Here is a 23,979-nt window from a genome sequence, read left to right as displayed (position 1 = left end):
TAATGCTAATTGGTTAGCAAGCAACATACATCGAACTATTGACATTATACTGCTATATCACATTTAACCGACCTGACATGTCAACGTCCTTGGCAACTTTTCTCCACGCAGCAGCCTTTCTATTTATATCTCTATAACCCTCACCAGAGAGGTCGTAGAGAATCGTACATTCAGACACTGACAGAATCAGTCGTTCTAGTCTCTCCGCCATTTTTGTTCTACTCGCTTCTGATGCTTTTCAACGGTGTAGTACGACGTCCGCTGGGGGCGTATTGTGTATTACATAGCTGATTTCAAGTGCCAGTGGGAAGGCGGCGTTAGTGCAATGAGAAGTAAGGGAGAAACTCTTTTTCGTTGAGACCTTTATGGAAAATGAATGATAACCCTCATCCCAGAAGTATTTTTCTATATTTTGTATGGGTTTATATGTTACCCACATGATTTGCGGGTCACACAAGGCATTCATAAAGGGGGGGGTGCTTTTAGGAACTTTATCCCACAAAGAATAATCATACCCCAGTGATTTCAACAGGACAGTGCTACTAATGACATTTACTACAGCCACACTCCATGTCAGCGATACATAAACCAGGCAACATAAAGTCAGATAAATTACAGAGGGAGTGTAGCATTCCTGTCAGACTACAAAATATTGTATGGCCACTGGCAAGTTTGAAATTTATAAATCAGATAAATGGATCTTAGCAAAAGTTAAATCAGGAAGACTCATTACTCAGCTCTGCCTCTTGGCTCCCGTCCATCGATATGTTTTCTCGCTTCCCTCAATTTGAAATTCACAAGGGAACTCCCCTCTAGTTAAAACTTCAAACCTTCCCAAACTGTTACACACACAGCATGGTGCCAATCACTGATCAGCAGGCTGTTTATTAACTAAACTGCAGCTACCTGGTGCTGCCTGCTGCTTCTGTGCTGCACCATCACCTAGTTTTCGAGGAGTTTTTAAACCTGGAGTAACTGAAGAGTTCTTTTCTCATGACCCAAGGCTGTTCAACGTACAACAATTCGTATGATATCTTACGAAATTACGGCTACCGTTCACCGGGAGGTGATCATCGTGACAGCGGTTGTATCAGTTAAGTTTAAATCTTTAACGTTTTTACAATCAAGCCATTGCCAAATGAGTTGATACAAAGCTAATTAAGATTATCAGCTCCATAGAGCTCTCTGTACTTCTCAGCATAGCTATGTTTAGAAACTGGTGTCCTCCGGCAACTTTCGCACGCAGAAATTTGAGTGAAGATAACTACCTCTTCTGAAGAGTTCATCATGTTTTTTTTTAATCCTCTGTGTCCTCCTTGACTACTAGCAAATGTGTGGAGGAGAGGTTGGGGTGAAGCACTATCACGGAAGGCTTGTATCATGTGGATGCACCGACAGCATTGTTGTCATCACTTAGAATTCCTCATGGGGGAGACAGAAGCTACGCACTATAGCTTTAACTGACAACAGGTTGCTGTGAAACGGCGAGGTGACAGTTAAGTGTAGGCATCACAACGATAAGACAACGAACGTTAAGATTAGAAAATAGTTTGTTGTTAAGGGATAAAACACCAGGCCCCTTAAGTAGTACTTCTGGGACATACTCGTTTTCTGGGAGAAAGTCTTGTGTTTTCCTCTTAAGTTCTTTTTGGAAACAAAATCTGCTCTGCGGCTAAAAAGTCCTGTGATGCATTCACCACCCCGACCTCTTCCGTACACAGATTTTCGCAGTCTTATACAGTGGTAGTCAATGTGGGGCTTACGGTAGTAAATACGTGGAATACAAACAAATTACAGTGCATTACTTTTTATAATTATACATGTATGTACGAATGGTTCAAGAGTATAGGCCTCTATGGTATATCTGCTGTGGTCAAACAAAGTGCTCTCAGGTTAAACTCAAAACAGTGGTCCAGCGAGTTCTGGAGTCTTCGCCAGATGTGATGCCACAACAATATATTTTCAAGTATTTATGGATACATTTTGCACAATCAACAGACATTTCTTCTCAATAATTGAGAACACAAATCTTTGTTTTGGACCTAGTCTGAAAAGGCACTAATAAAGATGAACACTTTGAAGGGTTAGGTTGCTAAGTGGTGGGGGTAACTGGGTTAATCTGTATTTATGAATTGACCTGATAACTTATGATAGCACCTTTTTATTTATTGGTGTATGGCCAAAAACATTGGTGAAAATCAGTTAAATCTGATCCCCTTCTGTCAAGGATGTGGGCACTTTTATCTGTAAAATACCAACCATTGTGACAAAAATACACTGAAGTCCAGTTGCTTGATATTTTCATGTGTCCCATTGAGAGAAATGAAAACCCATTCACAACAACAGAGAGCCTGATTTGAAGTGAATGCTTATCAAATTTCTCCAAACTCCACTGATCAGATTGGCAGATTCTTTGAAATCGTCAGCTGCCCTACTCTATGTGTTTGTCCGAGAAAGATGCACATGATGGGAGAGGGGAGAGAGATGGTTTGCTGCTATTGTTATCTGAGTTAGCGTGTGTGTTAGGGGGTGGTTGTTTTATTCAGAAAAACTAATCTTTTGATGATGAAAAAAAAGAAAATATTGCCCGGATTTCCATCCCATCAGTGTAACGTAATCTTCTTTGACGGAAAGCTCTTTTTGATGTTGTATTGTGTGTGTGTGTGTGCGTGCGTGCGTGCGTGCGTGTGTGTGTGCATGTGTGTGTGTGTGTGTGTGTGTGTGTGTGCGTGTGTGTGTGTGTGTAGCTCCAACAATTTTTTCCCCCGCATCTCTGCCTCTTATGTGGAAGTCTCCACATTTCGCACTAGGTCCTACTGGGAATCTATACATCAAAAACAGGAAATGTAGTTACCACAACTCTCTTTCCCTCACTCTAACATACTCATACGATTTGTGCATCTTCTGGTTAGTCAGTATGCAGGTCAATTTGGGTGCATGATGTGTTTGCACGTTGGTCTCTTTCCAATTTTCTGTTTTGGCTTACAGACATCCTAAAGAAGTCATTTAAAGTGAAACAAAGAAAGCATTTTAGGAAGATTATCGTACATTTAAATCCAGTTGCTGTATTTTGGGGGAAACATTCATTATGTAAATGTAGATAGCCATTTATGTAAATGTAAATAGCCATTTAGGGTGCCTACTACTTGCCTACACTAAGATGCACTGTACTTGAATTAAAAACCCTACTGTATACCATACAGACTGTATGTGGATTTAGCCACCGTGAAGTCACCCATAAGTTTGTGGACTACAGTTTTAAAGCCTTGAATTTGGCGTTTTGGCCGTCGCCATCTTGTTTTTCTGCAGCATGAAGTGACCATATTTGGAAGAGAGGGTGGAGCTGGGAAGGGGCGCTACACCACCAGCTAATGCTAGCGCTAGCTAGCTTGTTAATCAAGCTGCATCCACCAAAAGCGGAAAAATACATTTTTAGGCGACCAAAATGTTACAATTAACTGTGATGAAGTGAAAACACAGTGAGAGGGTCAAAGTTTTAAGACATAAACACAGATGACACCCAAAAGTGAAGTAAATGGCTATTTAAATGTACACCGTGCCATGGATATGCATTGCTAAGCCTCTGTCCTGATTGACTGGTTGCTGTGGTAGCAACTTGCCAATCACAAGGTAGCCCCGCCCTAAAGCCCTCTTAGACTATAAACTCATAAGGACAATGTTTGCTGAGGTATTAAATCAAGTGAGTAATAGGGTCATTTTCTTATTAGAAAGTATGCAAGTTAAAGGCACTTTAGTGTACCGTGTTGGCATGTTTCAGACATAAAATAACTTCCTTTCATATTTGCTCAAACTGTAACTATAGCCTGACAGTACTACATGTATCAGATCATCTGTGGAAAAAAAAAACATTCCTCAGCTTCCTCCAGATGCTCCTTCTGACATAAGGAAAACAACCAATCAGAGCCAGAGTCTCTAACGCAGTCTCAATGACTGCTCATGAACTACAATCAAACTGTCAAACTAGGCAGCGCTGATCAAATACGAATCAAAATACTGTTACTGCATTGCCTATTTCTCGCATCAATTGTTTTCAGAAACATATAGCTTGACCGCAGTTGATCAGCAGTGATTGACACTGCATTGGAGACTCCTCGGCTCTGATTGGTTGTTAATGTTCGGGTGTGGAAGAAACCTGCAAATCCTTTTAGGAGCACTAGGGGAGGGCAGAGAAACATGATGTTTTCACAGATTTTTTGTGTCATGTGCTACTGTTGGGATATAGTGAGTTTGAGCAAAAATGAAAAAAAAGTTATTTTTATAAAAGTTACCAACTGCTCCAGACAGTAAGTGTGGGTATTGGGACATACCATTGTTCTATGGTGAATTTGAATATGTTTTGAAAAAATGGAGCCATTGGATGTGTTTATGGTTATGGGAGCCAGTAAGTAGGCAAGCAGCAGAGTTGTGGATATACTAAATTGCATTAAGGACATTGGAGGATGTTCCATAAAAAACCTTTACCGCAGTAGTGGAGTCTGCATGAACAGATGGATCACAAGTAGAGAAGTGGCCCAAGCAGTGGTTTGAGACAGTTCTATGGGTGTTCTGATACATATAGAGATGTTTTAGGATTGACTCTAGTTTGCCATTGGAATCCATTTTAACTGCTGCTTGTGAATCCAAGCTGAGTTTCATCCACAAAGAAGTGAGTTACAAACTTATAACTCATAACTTATATTAAAGCTTAATGTGAAATCTTAGAGAACCTTTCATCAATTTGAAACTATTCACTTTCTAAGGACGAGGTCAATTTTACATTCACCTGCCGCTTTACAGAGCAGCTTTACTTTATTTCACACAATCACTGCTGGGTATATTTTAAAAAGGTAATACATCACTCATGACCTTCTCCCTGAGCGCAATAGGTTAATTCATTACATAAATCTCTGATGTAGCACTGTTTTTTTGTTTGAATTCTGTGCCACATTCAAAAGCTGACACTGAACTGTTACTTCTGGGGATGTTCTTGTCATCGTTTTTGCATAAAATTAAAGAAACGGAAGTCAAACTCTGTGCTTTTTTGCAAGAATTATTTACTGGCTGAAAAAACAAACATACATTAATAACTGTCTGCCCATTTTCTCTTGTTCTTTTAATTACATGTATGTATACTTCTGCCTCTCTCAGTGTGTACTGTTCGTGATTTTTCTGTGTGCTCTCTTAATCTCCGTGCGTGTGTGTGTGTGTGTGTGTTTGTTTAGACCTGGCTGGTGTTTAAGACCAGTGGTAATGTGCACAGCTGCTTCTTTTGTTTCATCCCTTTATGAAATAGAGATGTTAACAACTGCAAAGTACCTCTGTGTTGTGTGTGTCAGGGCAGTGTGTGATCTAAATTTGAGCTATGTCCTTTTGTGAGAGTTATGTTGGTCAGACACACAAATGTACACAAAGACATACACACACCACACACACACACACACACACACACACACACACACACACACACACACACACACACACACACACACACACACACACACACACACACACAGTGTGCCCAACAGGGCAGTGTATCCTACGCAGGCTGTTGCCGCCTGACTGTTTCCATCACAGAGCCACAGGCTTGTTTCTGCCCCGCTGCTCTGTTCACGCTAAGCGTTTTGTGTCTCTGATGTTGTGGACCACAGAGGAAGCCCGCAGTCTAAGCCCCTCCACCCCCATCCTGTGTCTCATCAGCAGCCAATCTTTCTCAAGTCCACCAGTAGTAGAAGTGAAAATTAGGCAGAGCCCCTGTCTCGGTCTCTATAAGAACGGATGGGGGGTCTGCTTTGTCATTTCAGACAGATGGAGATTATAAAAGAGTGTGATTATTCCCTGCTGTGCTGTGTTCTTTCACATCCAAATCCACACAGATGAGATAAATTTGAGGTGATGTACTGTTTGATTGGATAAACAACAACTACTTTGGTAAAAGTTTGAGTGATTTTTTTTCCAGGTACTTTAGTCCATCATACTGATTGCACTGTGCAAGATGGTACACAGTGTTGAACATGTATGTCTTTGAACCCATTTTATCCTTAAAATAAACAGCTGCAAAAACAAAATAGCTTATAAGTTAAGTGCTTTCATAATTTTTGAGAACAAATCAATAACTGCCAGAACTGAAATAGTGAATTACTTAATAGAAATTGCTTGGTTGCTGAGATATTTGAACTAAGGTTTTACAAAATCATTTAATGTCAGGGACCCCCATACATACAGTAGACAATGGAACCCAATATAAGAAGTTTCCTCCCACTTTAAGAGGACTCAGGTAATAGCTTAATCATGGTGTCTTAAAAGTCAGTTTAAATCTGTTACCAGGTAATGTTATTGGTAGACTAAAGCCCCGTTCAGACCAAAGATTCGCAACGTGACAAAACCGTTTTACAACGTTGCAGGGAAAAGTTGCAGCGGTCTGACCCAACCCGTCTCATCTCGACTCCAACCAGCTGATGGTTTGGCTGCGACTCAGCTGGTCAAGTCTCCAGAGGCTGGTTTTAGAACGTAAGGGACGCCACCTGTTTCAGCAGCCAATAGAGAAGTCAGCTGGTCAAGTCAGCTACTGTACACACTAGAAATAAAATGATCCATAATCCATAATCCAGTTTCAGCTGATTCATCACTAGTAATGCAACTGTAGCACGCACTACTTAGTATCACTAAGTAATCCACATTCATAGTTAAACGCAACAAATGATATATCAGCTACAAAAAGCCTGGAAGTCGTAAGTTAGGCAGAAGTACAAAGAGTTGTTTAATTGGATATGATACACCGTCTCGTCGCATTGGTGGGAACTGGAAGGTTTCAGAACATTGCAGAACGGTGCGTTGCAAGTAGTTGCAAGTTTCAACTCGTCTCGTCGCGAATCTTTGGTCCGGACGGGGCTTTAGGTTTCACAGGTGACTCAAGTCATGCCTAATTAGTCCTGCGTCAAGATCAACTTAAACATTTTTTTACAATCTTGACACACAGCAACCAATAGTGCTGTTTTCAAAGATGCCGTAACGTTAGCTGCAATATGGTTGCCATGGTTATGGATAATGTCAGACTATTATCTACACAACCATTCACTGTTTGAGAAAGAATGTTAAAGCTCCATTGTGTAATTTTTTGAGTTAATTCTTAGCAAAGACCCAACTAATCAAAGTATTCTCGTACGCGTAGAATCTGCCATTTAGAATCATTCAGAATACATACGAGCGAGTCGCTCGAATGATGGCCGCCATTTTGCACCTCCTTCTTTAAAATACAATAGCCAAAGAGGGACATACCTCTGCCTTTCATGCTTTTCACACTCCTTGGCATTTGTCACAGTGACACTGTGACAAATGCCAAGGAGGGGGAGAAGATTGCTTGCGAGCGACTGCTGGCAGATTTGAAAGCCTCGAGGACATGTAACGGAGTCGCCAAGGAAGTTAAAAAGAGAATTACAACGACAACGCGACCAAAGTTAATATTGGAGTTGCTTTTCCAAGATGGAAAGAGCTCATAAGGAGCAAGGATTTTAAAAAGGGATGCTGAAGTTGCCTGCTTTCTTCTCAAAAGGTAATTCTGCCTATTTGTATAAACCTGGCTCTCAACACCAAGATGACCAAAGGGCTCATTGTGGACTTCAGGAAGTCTAAAGCTAGCACACACACCCCCATACTCATCAACGGGACTGAGGTGGAGCGTGCCACCAGCTTCAAGTTTCTGGGTGTCCACATCTCTGAGGACATCTCTTGGACCCTCAACACCTCTACCCTGATCAAGAAGGCTCACCAGCGTCTCTTCTTTCTGAGGAGACTCAAGAAGGTCCACCTGTCTTCTTAGATCCTGGTGAACTTCTACCGCTGCATCATCGAGAGCATCCTAACCAACTGTGTCACAGTTTGGTATGGCAACTGCTCTGCCCATGACCGGAAAGCACTGCAGAGGGTGGTGAAAACTGCCCAACGCTTCACCGGTTCCTCACTCCCCTCCATCGAGGCCATCCAGGGCAAGCGATGCTTGCATAAGGCGCGCAGCATCATCAAAGACTGCTCTCACCCCAACCACAGACTGTTCACCCCACTCCCCTCCGGTAGGCGTCTCAGGGCTCTCCGCACCCGTACCAGCAGGTTCAGAGGAAGCCTCTTTCCTGCGGCTGTCACCCTATTGAACTCTTTCTCTGCATCCCGGTTACAATTAACCTACTAAGCTCAAAGTTTTACAGTTGCATGGCTAACAATAGCATGGTTGTGCATAATGCTATAACAACGTCTAGGATACTTTTCCTCGACGTCAAAGGATTATCTACCTTGTAACATAAACATAGTCGTATGTGTTGTGATTTCCCTGGCAGACAACTCACGTCATGTGCTGTTGTAGCACAGACTAGCTACAGCTAGAACAGCTGCATGTAAACGATGGAGATACTGAGAGCTAATTTCGGTTTCATTGACATTGTTCATAATGCTAGAGAAATATATTAAAAACACAAACCACTGTTGCTTCTCTCCTACGCTGTAAACATTGCCTTACACTATTAATCTCGTAACAATATACAGAATAATGATAGCACTGATATTTTACTAACATTAGCTTGCATATGTTTGGTAACCTGATAGCTGATGTAAGCAATGAAATGGTACCAAAATAACGCAAAACTATTATTTCACTGGAAGGAACACTCACGGACAAAGTCGTACTTCTTGGAATAATACGGCCACCGTAGGAGTTAAAACGCGCTCAGAATGGGAGGGGCTAGAAAGTAATATTCAGTTGGTTGTCATATACAATTACACCGCTAGATGGAAGAAATTCTTAAACAATGTAGCTTTAACCGTTAAACAGGAAGTAACACTGGTTGGAGGGGGGCTTTAAGGTTGTAGCATCTGATCAAAGTTGTACAATGATTAGGGTTAACCCAGGCTAATGTGGCTAACATATTTCCCCATCTCCATTACTCTTTATTAATAGCTAATTAGAGCAGCCAATTTTGTTTTTGCCCTGTGGAAAGTTAATGCAGAGAAAAGACTGTTAGCGCTTATTTTCCTGAATAACAATCAGATATTAGCATTAGTAAGGTCACAGGAGTGCAATTAGAAACACAAGAGAGCTTCTCCGCAGTGTCTGTGTGACTTTTTCTTTTCCATGAGATGCAAATTAGCTATTATCCTAACTATGGTCTAATTGCAAAATTATGAGTTTTATCTGAATCGCCAGTCTCTTCATTCACCTATCCATTGTTCTATCACTGCACTATCTCCACCATCACTGTTCTGATTTTGTAAAATGTTCATGAAATGATGTTCCTCATCTACACTCTACACTACACACTAAAATTACACTGATAAGCCTTTCCATTACTACACAGAAAATGTTTCATATAACATATTGTAAGACACAAGCAAGGTTATTTTTGTAAAAAGAAAAAGAAGGCTATAATAAAATAAAAAAAAACCTAAAACAGAAATACACCGAATTGAAAAGAAAAACAAATTACATTTTTTAATTATATATATATATATGTATGTATGTATCCTATATTCTGTAACTTGTGTGTTGTGTGTTTATATGTGTTGTATTAGTATTTGTTAACTTTGTAATTAAAATATAAACAAAACAATAGATGAACTATGAAGATTTTTATTAAAAAGAATCTTTTTTTTAATAATTTTTTTTTATATCATGATACTTTAAGTGAAGTCGAATTACATTTCTTTAAAAAGTACTCCATAAAGAATATGGATCCAAAGCTTTGAATAGGGTTGCTTTTTGTTTTTTTGTCTCGTAAAAAAGTAGGCTTGGTAGTGTCCTTGAAGCCCATGTTGTCAGGCCCCCACTGGCCTTGTTTCACTGCCACTGTCATTGTTTCATACAAATTGGGAGGAAGTGTGCCAGCTTTCTTGAGGAATACTTTGAGGATAGGACGCGTTGGCTGAAGTGTACAAGTGCTTTGTTGTTGTGGGTAGCGGGGGATGCAGCAATCAAATCAAAACCAAAAACAATCCCAGAAATTATGGAAAGCATTTACAAAGCATACACAATGAGGGCAGCCATGAATCTCTGATTAGGGAGGAGGAGAGATGAGGCGTGACAGTTTACATATGGCTGAGTCATGACTTCATCATAAATCATATGGACACACTTCTTGCTTTTAGGACTGCTTTCAGTGATGAGTGACTTCATTCAGCATCCCAACTGAAATGACAATTACTTAGTTACTGAGAAACAACTTTATATCAAGCTGTAAACAGCTGCTGAAGGAAACGGGAGTCTGCATCAACATGTCATGAAAATAAAAGTCTTAGTGCACAAAGACTTCTGACAGTAAGAGCTTCATTGAGCGACTCAGTTTTCTCTCAGGTCTCCTAGAAATTTGGGCCAGCAAATACGCTTTGAAAGAAATGTAAGGCTTCCTAGATTATGTTTTCTATTAACAAAATGTTAATATTTGGCAGGTCACAAACATGTTAACACTGAACGCATGTGTTCATTGAAAACATTTAATTTCTTTTCTGCCAAAATATCTGATTTTACAATACAATATCCACTCATAGGGATGCAGAATTATTAAACTTCATGATTATGTACTATATTACTAATACTAATATTATGCACTTGATTTGAGGCCCGAGATTTAACTTAGCACAACATGAAACTTTGCTCGAAGTATCACCAGGGGCTCTACACCTTAACGAAAGCATTGACAACATTGTTTGTGTACCCAGAGTTTACCACAAAGAAAGGTTTTGAACAACTCACCGTAGCTCTTTCGTTAAGGTGTAGACCGCCTGGTGATGTTGTGTCGAGCCTTCTTAGTGTTTTAAAAAGTTTGAGGCTAGCATAAAAGTGCCCCTAGCACTCCCATTCAATTTGGCCATATGACCAAAAAAACGAAAATACGGTAAATCTTATAAGTGGTGATTCCGTCCTAAATATGCTTTAAAATGAAAGTTTGACTCGGGTACATTCACAAAAAGACCCTAGGTTGCATTTTGGAGAGAGTTACACTTTAACCCTTGTGTTGTCCTCGGATCAAGTTTTTTATATCACTAATATGGTTTTCTTTCACCCAAATTGCCCAAAAATTACATGGATGAACGTTATATGGATACGTTATCGCAGGTCAAATGAATGATTACATCCATTGAGTTTTGGGTATTTTAAATGGTTTTAAAACCGTATCCTGACTAAACTTTGACATCTGTGATTCAGACAACATCCTCTGATCTTAACTATTAGTCAAAATAATTCACTAGGTTTATTGACCATGGATAAATAAAGCATTGAAAAAAGTGACAAAAACGGGGGGGAAAAAAATGCAGAAAGAAGTTCATTTTCAATTTTGACGCAAAGACAACACAACGGGTTAAACCTGCTTTCTATATAATTTCCATGAGGGGGCGATTCCACTGGCTCCAAAAAGATAACAAAAGTTAACAGAAACCACCACTGATGGGATGCAAAGAGTGGTTTCCAGTGTCGATGTCAGACCCTTGTGTACCCATATTTTCACAGACACAATTTCATAAAAAGGTCTAATTGTTTTAAGGTTTATGTTCTTTCAACTACATCACAAAAAGTTTCTGTTCTCCTGCTGTTTCTTTTTGTTGTCCACCACAGGATCTGACATGCTGGTGACAAATGCTGAACTTTTGTAATTCTGTTGTCTGCACGCAAACATTCATATACCGTATTGATCGCATGGAGGTTGCTGGCTGCCTACATCTAAACAAACTTTTGAAACCAATGACTCCCACAGTGCCTTTGGGGTGAGAATGTATTAAAATGCTAAAGCACATAAATTCAGCCGCAGCTCTATGACACCAATACAAATGATCCATGTTAATGCTACATGATTTATACATTTCCCAAACACTTAAAACATTTAAAAAGCTATGAGGAGAAAGAAAAACACATCAGGAGGAGTTTGCCATGTTGCTGTCAAGATGATCACTGGAAGTGTCCCACAGCTAAAAGCAGAGTCATATGACAATCTGGCCCACTTATGTCATGGAACCTTCACCTGTCACTTCACACTACACTGCCCCCTCATCTGTAAGTGATGCTGTCATTTCCATTGCATTCAAGTCAAGGAAGAGGGAGACAGAATGGAAGGGTAGACAGCAGAGTCTGTGATTGTGAAAAAAAAAAAAAAAAACACCTCAAGTTATATATCACTAGACTACACATACAAGGACTTGGTGAGCTATAGATTACTACTAAAGGTAACTGTTACAAGCACGTTAGTCTATATCGACCATGTTTCACTTCTGGGATTGCTCAGGTGCTACCGAAAATGTTCGCGGGATGTCCTTCTTTTCGGCGGGATGTCAGTCACCTTCCGCTTTTTTTGTGTTGGCATTTTAAACTCTGGTGGATTTCTGAGGACTATGGTTACCTGCTCCTCAAATCTCTGCAGGGTAAATCCAGACAGCTAGCTAGACTATCTGTGCAATCTGAGTTTTCTGTTGCACGACTAAAACAACTTTTGAACGTACACATGTTCCACCAAAACAAGTAGCTTTAAGGCTATTTCGCAGCGGCACCATTGCTTCGTCCAACACAATATACCAATAAACCAGAGCACGTTTTTTCTCCAATCCCGGAATACTGTTTGGACTAGCCAGACCTTTCTCCGCAGCGCTGTGGAGGAAGGTCTGGCAATGCGAGACTGAATGAGACATTTTCTAAACCTCCAGCCATCCAAGTGACAAGAAAAGCAGCACAGAACTGCGACAGGCACCAACTGAGAGTACAACTGACACCAGGCCGTCATATATCCTCACACGCTCAGCTGACTTTTCCTGAATAAAAGTTAAAGGAGACATATGCTCATTTTCATGTTTCTACTTTGGTTTCTACCATGACATGTTTACATGCTTTAAAGGGATACTTTGCCGATTTTTTGCCGACTTTGTATCATTGTTGGTAGTATCTGTAAATTAACTATGGTAAACGTCCCTCCATCTTACAAATACCCAGATCTCCCTAGACACAGGCCAGCAGCAAAACCTACCAATAGATGCCTTTGTTTGTTACAAGTCGGCCGCCAGTCTGTGTCAATACGGACGAGCTCGACAAGCTCTCATTACGTCACCCACCCATTCTGGTAGTTGCAGGTTTTCTACCTTTTAAGCTAAAAGGAATATCACAGCTTCTTTTCTGTGTTTTCTCTGCTAATGTAGCACCCATTTCAAAAATGTTTGCACCATTCTACTGCATATACAGCCAAGTTTAATGAAAAGACCCTCTTTTCTGCAGTTAAATACTTTAATGTTAAAAAAACATAATTTTTCTCATAGTGTCTGTCACATACCTGTATTCATTGTCTATCTAAGACGCTCCGTTTAAGCGCCTGTCTCTTTAAGCCCCCCTCTTGAGAAGCCCAGTGAGTGGCACTGATTGGCTTGGGAGAAAAATATGCTGCACCTTTGCAAAGGTATTTCTCAAACCGTGTGTAGAGATACACATTGTATGGCGGGATATTCTAATGAGCCTGCATGTGACAGAGGAAGGGGATAAAATCTGAACGACTTGTTAAATCCCATGTTTTCTGATTTGTTGGGCTTTTTATGGCCTTTAATCAACAGGATAGCTTGTAGACAGGAAAGGGGAGTTAGAGGAGGGACGACATGCAGCAAAGGGCTACAGGTCAGATTCGAACCCAGGCCGCTGCCAAGGCCTTAGCCTACATGGGGCGCACACTCTACAGGTTGAGCTAGAGGTCGCCCCGGTTTGTCTTATTCTTACAGTTTGTGGGTTGGTAAACACTCCAGTTACCCAAATGTATGTGCACAAGCATGGAAAAAAGTGAGTTTTTCCTGATATGTTCTTTTTAACAAAAGGCAGCCAGGAAGAGAGGGAGAGAAAATGAAGTGAGAGCCTGTAGGATTCACTTTAAAAGTTCTGTACGCCTTTTGAAACACGGTCACAGCCAACTCCTGCAATGGTCAAAGAACACAAAAAGTGCCACAGATAATTAGAACACACAGTCTTCAGGCAAGTCTACATGTCTGACAGTACAAACGTCCGAGACAACTTTTAAACAGATCTATTTTTACAGAGCTCACGGAGAGAGGGAAAGGGAAGTTGAAAATCTGAATATATAGGCTTTATATAAATAATATATTCCAAGTAGAGGAAATGGAAATTCAAATTGCAGCCTCAGCGGGTGCAGCGTATATCTATCACATTTGGTATTAAATTTGGAATAATGATAATGGTGACAGGGGCCAACATGAACTCTGGACCTGGCGCAGGACTGCACTGCATTATTTATAGACCAGACAGCTGAGGGCCTCTGTACACACTGACAGACCTCCTGCCTGGGTACACACTGCCCTCTCTAGCAGGGAAAATGTTCGGCATAGGTTCCAACCCAAAAATTAACATTATTTATCAAAAACTTAATAGTAATATTATTTTACAATCCTCTTTAATGTTTTTCTGCAACAAACCGCAAACGTTGCCTCGTTGCATATAACGCTTGGCTTGCTGGACTGGTGTGCAGGATTTGGTGGTCATTGGGGTGGACGTAGTCTCCCGGGACTGTTGCCAACAGAAATTCCGCCATATTTCACTCTTTTTGGCAGGATTTCCATTACCTTCCGCTTTCTTTGTGTTGGAATTTTAAACTCTGGTGGATTTACTATGGTCAGGGGCGGATTGGAACAAAAATCCTGCGTTGGAAGTTCCGTCTCTTACCAGCCCAATTTCAGACGGGGACGTTATTTGCTTTATAATTGCAAAAACCAGGCTCATGTGAGATTATGGCACCAGCAGCATGACGCACACTTACAGGCTTTTATAATAACAAAATACACACACTGGAGCACTTCATAAAACCTTCAAATAAACTGACATGGCACTATCTTAGAATATAATGGAAATGCTTGCATATTTAAAACATATTATTACATACTTAAACACCCAAAAACACCAAAGTATGAAGACAGCGAACAAAACGCAAGCTTTTATTTTGGAAAGTAGAAGCCCGACGGCACCAGACGGGAGGCTCCAGGCTGCAGCTGTACCGTGTGAAACGCCAATGTTGCCGAATTTCTCTCTTTTTTCCAGCGGCTCAAATTGGCCCAAGAGTTCTTGCACTTGTAAAACTTAAATTTGCACTTGTAAAAAATATTCACACATGTGATCTGAATTTGAAGTCACAAAAAGAAAAAAAACATGAGAGCTTGTAAAAAAAATCTGAACTTGTAAATTGAAATTTGCACTTGTAGAAAAAATATTCCCAAATGTGTAGATTGACATTTGCACGAACACAATGACAGCTGCAAACTTGTAATGCAACATTTACTCGTGTACTTTTTTTTTTTTTTACTCAGGTTCATTTTCCAACACAACCACAATTTAGTAATTACAACCTCTCGAATCTGTCACTGTATGTGCTGTCCAATCTGAGTTTTCTGTTGCAAGACTAAAACAACTTTTGAACGTACACATGTTCCACCAAAACAAGTTCCTTCACGAGACTATTTTGCAGCGGCACCGTGGCTCTGTCTGGTGCATAGCGCCGCCCATGACGACTGTGACTGGTTTAAAGAAATGGCAATAAACCAGAGCACTTTTTTCTCCCATCCCAGAATGTTGTGTGGACTAGCCAGACCCTCCTCCGCAGCGCTGTGGAGGGTGCTCTGGCAAAGCGAGACTGGACAAATCATGTGGTCCTGAATCGGGCGGTGGCACACAACTTGCATCTTACTTTGGATCATCTTTTACTATTTCAAATTGCACCCACACTTTAGATTTTTTTCCCAGACATTTATGGGAGTCAAAGTAGACAAACGGATATCTGCATACTAATACTGGCATACCTGTCCGTTACAAGGATTATTCTTATGAATTGGAAAGTGAGAAAACCAAATTGTTTCTGTCTGCATCACTGGCTAAAGCACTCTATAGAGCTGTTGATGATGGAACGGGCAACCTCTGCTCTACAGGAACTGTGCAGGGATGAGGGATTAGTTGGACCATGGACACTCATTAAAGATTATATTCATAAGAGTCATATAGTTTAGTAGTTTGGTAGTTATTTTGTTGTTAGTTTGTTCTGACTGACCTAAGGTGATGCAATATCATTCTAATTATGCATGTATGTGTGTCTATGTATGTATAGGTGTATGTGTGTGTGTGTGTATATATATATATATATATATATATATGTATGTATCCTATCTTCTGTAACCTGTGTGTTTATGTGTGTTGTATTAGTATTTGTTAACTTTGTAATTAAAATAAACAAAAAAATAGTTGAACTATGAAGATTTTTATTAAAAAGAATCTTTTTTTAAATATTTTTTTTTATATCGTGATCATTTAAATGAATGAATCTGAAAACTTTTTCACGGACCCCCCTGGCAGAGTGCCACAGACCCCACTTTGAGAATCAGCGCACTAGACTATCTGTCTCAATGCTGGCCAGATGTTGGCTGTGATGCACTGTTTTGTTGTTTGTTGACCAAAATACGACAAAGAAAAACACATTTAGCTGCTTTCCTTTGTTCAAGCATGTCAGTGTGTGTTTGTGTGTGTGGAGATCATTACGGAAACGGCCTGAAAATGCTAGTGTGGATGAATGTCACTGTAGTGTGGATGTACATAACACTTCTTCTGAGCAGTGTTAAACTACTACAGTCCCTCCTAGTACGTATATATATATATATATATATATATATATATATATATATATATATACTGTATGTATGTCTTTTTTTTCAAAACTTTATTTATTGAGGTTTTGGCCGTTATTAATAAACAATACACAATGAACAAACAATAACAGTAGTAAAATACCCTCCCTCCCTTCACCAACAATCGTCTCGGAGGAAAATAAGTGAGTAAATAAGAAAAAAAAAAAAAAGCACATCATTAAGTACATTAAATGGAAACAAACAAGGGGATAATAATAATAATAATAAACAATAGCATAACAATAAAAATGCTGATAATGATGATGATGATAACATTAATGGTAATAATAATAAGATGGTTTAAAGCAGATTTATTAAAACTTGGTCACCATCCTATTCTTTCCCCCGATTCATAACTATAGTACTCTAGCTGTGGTGCAAGATTCGAGCCATTCTGCAGCAGTATTGCTGACAGTGCTAGCACTTACCCATTTCCAGGCATATGGATATTTAAGAAAGGCATCCATATCTTATAAAAATCCTCAACTTTCCCTCTTGCTGTGTGTATGTCTTTTTTTATTTAGACAAAGAGGAAAGGGGGGAGAGAGGGGAAGACCTGCAACAAATGGCCCATGGGCTGGATTTAAACCCGGTCCACTGCAGTATGGACTCAGCCTTAAATACACACACTCTACTAGCCATTAGCCGGTTAACAGTTTCAAGGTATACCGCTGTTTGAAAAAGTCACGGTTTCAACATTTCTGTCACATCGTTCCTAAGGTATGAGCTGTTTTTTAGTCTTCAAGGACAGAAAGTGCACTTTAGAAATCGCTCTCCCTGCCAGTGTGCCAAAAAAAAATACATTGTGTTCATGTTTTTTTTTTGACCCAGACATTTAAAAAATAATACATTTTAAAGCTGTAATTGCTATACCGCAATACTGTGAAACCTTAATATTTTTGCTGAAGGTTATCATAGCGTCAGAATCTCATCCCGTCCCATGCCAACACTCTACCCAGTGAGTCCCGGGGCAACCCCCCCTCAGTACCAATATGTAAATGAGTTGTTTATCAATCACTCTTGGTAATTAGTGTCATCATCAATTTTTCTTATTATCATTATACCAAGAAAGTGGATCACATCCCTCCAGTTCTGAGGTCTTTACACTGGCATTCCTTTCTCTCAAAGAACTTGATTTCAAAATACTTCTGTTGGTTTCATTGGCTTAGCAAATTTCTGGCCCCTGTAGAAATAACAAATGATGAGAGCATGGGATAAATGCATCATTATATTATAAGGAAAATATAATATTTAATAGAAATTCAATGTTCATATATAGTCATACCTCTGACTGTATGGATTCAAATTCCAAAAAATGTACCCACCTGTAACTATTTTAAAAAGGATTGTCTTTTTATCATAACCATCTTCTCCTGATTATGAGTATGGTATTACACCCTGTTTTGAATTATAATTATGAAGTCCACTTGATGTATTTCAGCTGTCAGATAAATGTGAGTTTCACAGTGGAGAGTAAGAGCTTTTTTTATTTTTGGTACGATTTGAAAGATATTGCATCATTGCAGCTGTGATTCCACCCTTTGAATGCTGCTTGAATCATGTTGAAGTTGAATTTTACTGAAATTAAAAAAAAAAAAAAAAAAAAAGATCAAACAAAAAAGATTTTGTCTGATGTATGAGTTTGGGGTTATGAGCTGTAAGACATCTTTAAATGATGTCACCTGAGAAGTGAAAGCTGAATGTATGAACAGTCATGTTTCTATGACTGTAATAAATATCTACTAAATATATTTTTCATATTACAAGTTGTAATGCTTGTTGATAAAAATCCTCTTTCAGCCCTGTACTATATTTCCCCTGATCCTGCTGAGCTCGTAATTTAGAACCGAAAGAATCAGCAAGTCTGAGGGCTCGAAGAAAAATATTAAAGAATCACAACCTACACCAGTTTCACAACTCTATTCTGTGCTCCTCTTTTATCTATTAGAAGAGAGATCTTAAATAGGGGGTCCGGGACCCCTAGGTGGTCGTCAGAGTTGCTGCAGGGGGGCCGCCAAATTATTGTTAGATGGTTTAAAATAATAAAAACAATTAAAATATGTCTGAAAATATACATTAACATGAATCAAAAATATTATCAGTAAAGATAATTCTTTTTTTAATGTACACAACACTGATGATAGGCATACTGGCCTACAGCTAAGGTAGCCATAAGACATCCACAGATACAGTTCAGCTTAAAGCTCTCGTGCGTAATGTTTTCATAATTATGAACGTAAGTTACATTCAAGCCATTGCCAAATGAGTTGCCACAAAGCTAATTAAGACTATCAGCTCCACACAACTCTCTCTGGATTTCTCAGTATGGCTATGTTCAGAAGATGGTGTCGTTTGGTGATTTTCGAGTGAAGATAATTACCTCTTCTGAAGAAGGTTTTTATTCCTCCGTGTCCACCCTAGCTACGAGCAACTGTGTGAAGGGGGCATGTGGGTGGCGTGCTGTCATGTAAGGTTTGTATCATGTGGACCTGCCGACAATTTTGTTGTCTTTACTTAGAATTCCTCATGGAGGCGGCAGAAACTATACGCACTAATAGCTTAATATATATTTAAAAACTAAAATCATGATGTATAAATATATGAATATACCAGCAATTTTTATTTTAAAAGCATGGTATTGTATGCACCATAAAAAGGTATGTATAAAGGATTTAGCCCGCCCTACACATTATTGAAGACCCAGTTTAATATGCAACTCAATTGTATAAAATATATGTGGTAAGGGGTCCCTGCTCAGTCTCTTTTTCACTTAAGGGGTTCTTGGCCTAAAAAATGTTGAAGACCCCTGTATTAGAATATAATGAAAGTATATAAAGCTCTGACTTTAATCTCCCAAAATAAATACATTTACCATTCCCTCTGATCCCTGTTTAGCCACTTAGAGAGTCCAACTCTAAACACATTTTATTTTGTTAAATAAGCAAGGACCTCATTAACCACGGCAGCAATGAGCTTTCTGTAAAATCAATTTCCACCCAAAATAGAGACACAAAATCAGTAAGAAAACCGCCCATTTCCAAATAAATCTCCAAACAAAAGTTCCCATTGTCCCTTCCCTTTCCCTTTGTTATTTGAAAACAAAGAATGCTCTTTAATGAAAGGAGAAGTGATAGTCCAGTCCCACAATCCCTTCCTCCAGTGTTACACCGATCATAATACTGCTGCTTGAATTGAATTTCCACCCATCTAGCGAACTTTAATACAGACGAGCTGTGTTTGACAATAATACATGTTTGGAGTAAAAGGGATACGTCTTTTCATTACACGCTCTCATATACAGACGGGGCTTAATGGAATTCTAGTGCTGCATTATTGGAAAAAAGAAAGAAAAAGATTGCTATTTATTTCCAAAAGCAAAGCTGAAAAGAGACCTCTAGTGCTTGTTGCTGTGCTTATATATCATCTTGTTATCACCTTTTGATTCCATTTCATTTGAGTACGATGTGGCAAAATGTATTATATACATATATACATACATATATTTCACTCAGTGATTTTGCTTTGATAATACTTGGCTGCTCTACGTCAAATAGTGATAGTGAAATATTTGTGCCCTCATGTATGCTTAGTATGATGTTTGTTCTTGATGTTTTTCACAAATAAGGAGCTGTGACCTGAATATGATGTTATACAGATTGGAGAAAAAAGCCAAATGTTTTATTGCAACATTTGGAGAAAACAAAAACTGCAGTACACAACTCAGTCGGCCCATCGCTTTGATTTAGATAGATGGCTTTAAAATATCTTAACCCTTGTGTTTTCTTCCCATCGACCATGAAAATAAACACCTCTGTTGTCCCTTCTCAACGTTTTCGTTGCTTTTTTCAAAGTTCATTTTCTTTCATTTTTTTTCAACTTTTGGTGCTTTTTTTCTTCAACATTCTTTCTGACATTTTCGGCACTTATTTCGACTTCCCATATTTCTGATACAAAAAACTTTGAAAAAGTGTCAAATTTGACCCGAGGACAACATAAGGGTTAACAATTATCAAATGAATTGCCATAACATGTGGTACAGACACGTCTGAATCTTAATGACCAGCATGTCAGAGTTTTCAGTTCAACACAGAATTCGGTGCCAACAACATTCAAAAACATTGGAATTTCCCCTTGCGGGATTAATAAAGTATAAATTATTGTAATTATTATTCATGTTTTACACATGATTTATCCTAATGACGTACTGGCTTTCTCTCTTGCGTCACCATGAGGTTCACATTAGGGGTTGTGTGCAAAGGAACCTCACAGAGCCAATAGTGTGGCTGTAGACTCTTCCTCTTGTTCTCTTTTTGATGCTCTGTAATAGCTTGCTTTGGTGTTTACACTTCATAGTTGCAGTTGTGCGTGTGCGAGGTTAGTAGCTAGTGTTTTAAGTGTACTCATCCGTGTCATTTCCCTCCAAGAAGTTCAAGGGCAACAGCAAGAGAAGGGACGTTTGATGCCCGAGTTTATCCTTCAGACAACACTTCCTCCTCAGACTTGGTGCCATTTGAGAACAGTATTTAAGATGCTTTGAAGGAGGCACTGGGTTACAAAGGTGAACCAAGGTAGCAGAATTCTCCTGTGAGCAGTAAACACGACAGATTACATTTAAAAAAGTTTGTAACATGATCGACTGATCGGCTGGCAAGATGTACACTGCTACATGCATCTGTGATTATATTTTAGTATGTGGTAAATCCTCCTGCACAGAATACACCACAACACAATTATGTCTAGTTTGCTCGACCTTTCTCTAATCTGTTTGTTTGTCTTTTGTTTTCATGTTTCTTGTTGAATACTGAATAGTTTAGCCTCTTCAGGTCTCAAAGAATCATTAAAAACTAAACGAGACGTTCAACGTGCGACGAGAGGTTGCAAGTAAACATATCCCGGTGTTCAATTTTCCACATGAAGGTCAGTGTAGCTACTCACCATGAGGAGAACTACTCACCCTGTGAAGAAAAGCTGCATAATGTCTTCTGTGGCATTGGAGCAGCTTTGTGAAGTCTGAGAAAAGCAAAGCTAATAATGTCACCAGTGTAATCTCTGTCTGAGCTTTAAGACTACACCTTTCTAACAAAAGGATGATGTTCCAAAGTGGGGCCATGGAGTTTAGAGGTCCCATGATGTAAAAAGTGAGATTTCCATTTTTTTTTTGTCTTCAAATAAAAAGCAGGTCGAGGTGCTATATAAATACTCTGGAACTATCAAAACACTCAATCCACAGAGAAACGCACACAGTCTGCATTCAGAAACTTTAAAGCTTTAAACGAGCCATCAGGACTTCTGTATGGATGTGATGTCACAACTGTACTATATACAGTATATATTTATATATATAAAACATAGACATAGGTAGAAAATACTGATGCAATGACGGTGCAGAGCCCTTGAGAGTGCAGATGCGGAAGACCCAAAAAACGCTGACCAATCAGAGCAGGCTGGGCTTTTTTGGGAAAGGGGCTTAAAGAGACAGGCACTAAAATTAAGCATTTTAGACAGAGGGTGAATACGGTATATTCAGACAGACTGTATGACAAAAATAATGGTGTTTTTTTGTTGTTTGTTTTTTACATTAAAGCATGTAAACATGTTCTAGTGGAAACCCCAAATACACAAATGAACCTAAAAATAAGCGTGCAGGGTCTAACAAATTGGTATAAGTAGAATTATGGACAAGGAGCCAGTGTTTTTGGAGCTTGACCTACACTCTGGACAAAAAGTCAGGATATGGCAGTCTCTGCTGCTTTGATTATTACCATTCCTGTTTTGATCTGTCTTTTGAGGGTCCCCCGAATAGAGAAATAAATAACAGGAGTATCCCTGAAGTCGTAAGCCAAAAATGTTGGGAAGCGCTTCTTAAAAGGATGGGCAGGTAGCCTTAGATATGAGATAGAGCACACCTTTTTCCTCCCACCTGTTGACATTTTAAATCCTGCTACACACAGTCTCTTTCTGTCTTTTTCTCTCTGACAAACTCACACACTCACACACACACATGCACGCACACACACGCACACACTCACCTGTAAATCTTGTATCTGGTAGAAAATCCCTGCTGGAACCTCTCTCTGAACTCTGTGTACTCTGGACATCTGTGGAAAGGTCCTTTCTCTGACAGCAGCCAGTCCAGCTGCCCCCCGCTCTGCCTCGTGTTGAAGCCCCACGCCGAGGAGCTGGATGGGGACGAGGAGGAGGACGAGGAAGATGACGAGGACGACGACAGGGAACTGTGGAGCACCTTCCCGCCGTGTACCCCGCCGCCTACTTGTTCAGCTCGGGTGGGCAACGGCAGCCACAGCAACACCCACGGCAACCATAGGAGCATCAAGGAGGACACCGACCATCTAGCAAGGCAGGCGGAGCCACGGGAGCACCTCTCTTTTCTCATTGGCCAATGAGTCGCCATGGTCCAGGTGGTGATGTACTAGGGCACCTAGGACCGGCATTTCTTCTGACAGTCACCTACCACTGGCCTGCAACAACAAGACAGAAACACTTGGCTTTAATGTCATGGTGATACATTTCTTTTAATTCACACATTTTGATTGATGGACGTTTCTGTCCACATATTTGTGGAAGGCAATTATGAAGGCAGCACAATGTCCCTCTAAGTGGTATTTCTAAAGTTAAAAATCAATCATAGCAGTATGATTGTTTCCATGTCTGCTCTGAATGTGCACATCATATTCTCCCTACATGTTGGACACACACATAATTATTGTTATTAAACCTTGAGTATTAAAGGTCCCATGGCATGAAAATTTCACTTTATGAGGTTTTTTAACATTAATATGCGTTCCCCCAGCATGCCTATGGTGCCCCAGTGGCTAGAAATGGCGATAGGTGTAAACCGAGCCCTGGGTATCCTGCTCTGCCTTTGAGAAAATGAAAGCTCAGATGGGCCGATCTGGAATCTGCTCCTTATGAGGTCATAAGGAGCAAGGTTACACCCCCTTTCTCTGCTTTGCCCGCCCAGAGAATTCGGCCCACCCATGAGAGAGAGAGAGACATTATGGCTTTCAAACGAGCAAAGTGGCAGTTGGTCAAGGCAACACACCCACCCTCCACTTTGCCCCCCCTCTCTCCTCCTCAATAGCTAAAGACACAGAAATGGCACATCCTAAGGAAAGCTCATTGTGGGACTGGTTCTAGTGGCTGTAATTCAGCACCAAGGCTGAATTAAAGGGAAGAGACTTCAGATACAGTATTAGGGGACCACTAAGGTCTATATAAAAGCATCCAAAGAGCACCATGTCATGGGACCTTTAATTAAATGCACAAAGGCATTGCTTT

The 23,979-nt window shown here is 39.8% G+C and overlaps 1 protein-coding gene across 1 annotated transcript in view; it reads right to left on the bottom strand.

The window, feature by feature from the left end:
* Positions 1–23,092, bottom strand: part of brinp2 (bone morphogenetic protein/retinoic acid inducible neural-specific 2) — a 123,908-nt gene extending 100,816 nt beyond the window's left edge. The window contains exon 1 of the mRNA XM_028594345.1: positions 22,710–23,092. Within this exon, the coding sequence (XP_028450146.1) occupies positions 22,710–23,092 (383 nt within the window). The remainder of the gene's footprint in view (positions 1–22,709) is intronic.
* Positions 23,093–23,979: the final 887 nt, after the last annotated feature.

Source organism: Perca flavescens, chromosome 12, assembly GCF_004354835.1.
Source record: "Perca flavescens isolate YP-PL-M2 chromosome 12, PFLA_1.0, whole genome shotgun sequence".
Classification (NCBI taxonomy): Eukaryota; Metazoa; Chordata; class Actinopteri; order Perciformes; family Percidae; genus Perca; species Perca flavescens.
This window is presented reverse-complemented; position numbering and strand designations above follow the sequence as displayed.